The sequence below is a fragment of the Aplysia californica genome, unplaced genomic scaffold, assembly GCF_000002075.1.
Source record: "Aplysia californica isolate F4 #8 unplaced genomic scaffold, AplCal3.0 scaffold00042, whole genome shotgun sequence".
Taxonomy (NCBI): domain Eukaryota; kingdom Metazoa; phylum Mollusca; class Gastropoda; order Aplysiida; family Aplysiidae; genus Aplysia; species Aplysia californica.
Window position 1 is genome coordinate 1,791,928 of NW_004797312.1, and position 2,500 is coordinate 1,794,427.

At 39.7% G+C, this 2,500-nt stretch overlaps 1 protein-coding gene across 1 annotated transcript in view; it reads left to right on the forward strand.

Annotated features, from left to right (window-relative positions):
• LOC101860076 overlaps nucleotides 1-2,500 on the forward strand; it is a gene marked incomplete at its 5' end in the record, with an annotated part of 13,212 nt that overhangs the window by 7,633 nt on the left and 3,079 nt on the right. Inside the window, 1 exon segment of the mRNA XM_005092226.3 lies at nucleotides 1,182-1,261. Coding sequence (XP_005092283.2) covers nucleotides 1,182-1,261 — 80 coding nt within the window.

Here is a 2,500-nt window from a genome sequence, read left to right on the forward strand (position 1 = left end):
AGGGGGCAAAGGAGGTGAGGGGGTGGGGGCAGAAAGTGGAAATAAAAGCAGACAACAGAACATTGCTAGAGAGCAGGAAAGGAGGTGAAAGGAGACAAATATAGAGAAGAACATTTTTCGGTCGCTACCCGGATTCGAACCCGGGACCTTTAAATGAGAGCCAACACCTTCACCTCTAGGCCACGAGAGCCCCCACGCCTCTCCTGAAGTGTGACTTTCTAATAACTGCGCTGTTGGACTAAGTATTTTGGTTCGTTGGTGGGGTCAGTGGGTCACTACTGGGATAACCAGAAAGGAATGGTCGTAAACCTGCACCAATGACCAGCCCAATGAATGTCCCTGATCTAAATATAATCGTATCAGTAATGACCTTTGTCTTGACTGTTAGACATTTTATGATTTCTCCTTTTCTTGACAAATTAAATGACAATGACAATCTTTTTTCATACCTCAGGGAGAAATTTGTCTTGTGTGTTAGGTAAACTCAATGCAGTTGATACAAATTATGAATCTCATAAACAACAAAATTATTGATGATGATGATGATGATGATGATGATGATGATGATGATGATGGTGATGATGATGACTATTTTTTTTAGATATATTATTATATGTATTATTCATTATATTCCGCATAATTTCTGTATATCTGTCTATTCTAGCTTTCTTCAAAATAAGCCATTTACTGTTGGTCGATAAGTGCAAATTCCGTTGTCAATTGGTGGCTATGGTCACTTAGCATTATTTCCGCCTCTTAATTTAGAATGTTTGTCTTTAAATAGAGACCACTCACTCACCACAGAATTAATAATGTTGTGAGGGGAAAACTTTACCGATGAGTAGAAAGCAACATCTTTACGCCTTTTCGCACTCGAAAGTCAGTGAAAAAAACCAATGGACCTTATGTTCTTAAATAAATTATTGTTTTCATTTTGAAAGTTCTTTATATTTGTTTTCGCCGTATATGGGCAAGACAAAAGGACACCCCCCCCCCCTCACCAATTCAGCACTCTCAGTAATAACAACAACCGCGTTAAAAACAAAACAAAACAGCAGGCAGCACTGTCAAGATAAATAACAATAATAATATCCACCACGTATTCAATATATTAATATTATCTGTCTTCTCTCCCTCCCTTACGTCCTTCGCCTTACTCTCACCCCTTCTTGCCCTTTCAGAGACAGCTCCTGAACAGGTTTCGTCGTGCTGTTCGTCTCACGGTGTTCTGCATGCGACAAGCCCGGACACACAAGGCAGAGTGAGTTACATTATTGGACAAGAGACAAGAATCTGAGGGTGGTTGGCGGGCGGGTGCTCTAGTTTTGGTTTGCCCCCTTTTTTCTATCAAACGTCTGTCGGTCTCCTTCTCTTTGTGTGTGTGTGTGTGTGTGTGTGTGTGTGTGTGTGTGTGTGTGTGTGTGTGTGTGTTTGTACGTTTGTGTGCTTGTGTATGTACGTGTTTGTGTGTGTGTTTGTGTGTGTGTGTTTGTGTGTGTGTGTGTGTGTGTGTGTGTGTGTTTATAAGAGTTTTACGGCTCTCGCAACTGTGTTATGTCATAATCATTTGGGTGTTTGTTACTCCCTTGTAACACCTCTAATCTTCGGTACTTATATGATATAATTGTGTTGCAAGTACCGTTTAACTATAACTAAGACAAAGAAAAATGAAACAAAAGTAATGTACTTTTCTAAAAATGTTTTGTTTTTATGCTATGGTCGAATCTGTCTAAGACAAACATCCATTGTTGAGAATAGTGGTTGTCTTAGACAAGTGGTCCTCAAGGACATTTACATTACAATACAGAAACAAGTTGGAAGTAGTCGTGCCGATAAGAAATCGTCCTGGATAGGAAGCTACCTCAGAATTACAAAGTTCTATCTGGTATTTTTGGCCGTTATGAGTTACTGAGACCATGAGGTAAAAATCCAAATGTTTTATTTGCTCTGTCAAAATCGTAAGATTATTCGAAGTCGTTATCAAGATATTCAAAGAAATGTATTCGCAAAAGCTTGACGTGTTGTGAAACCCACATTTTTACGTCAACTTCCTCAAAACTAGGTACTCAGCAGATATAACTTTATAATAACTCTAGGGTAGCGAGGTGTTTTGAAGTAGTCGTTTGTACAAGTGATTCTCTTGGTCAGGTGGTCGTAAGAGCAGGTTCGACTGAATATGAATGGTCTTCCTTGTTGTTACATGGGCACGAAGTTAGGTCGGTCGGTAAAATGGGGTTGGATTGTTTTGTTTTGTTTGTTGAGGGTTTTTTTGGAGGGGGGGGGAGGTAAGTGTTTTATTGTGCTAGCAACTACATAGGGCTATATGAAAGCGCGGGACCCTTGACACATTTTCAGTTTGGTAGGAATTCATTTTGAATTTTGTTCGAGTGACGGCCGAATCCCCAATCTTATCGAATTTAAGACCACCGATGGATTTTTAAAGTGTGCAGCTTGCACATATGACCTCAGAGATTTTTTCTTTTTTATCCGAGAAAGCTGG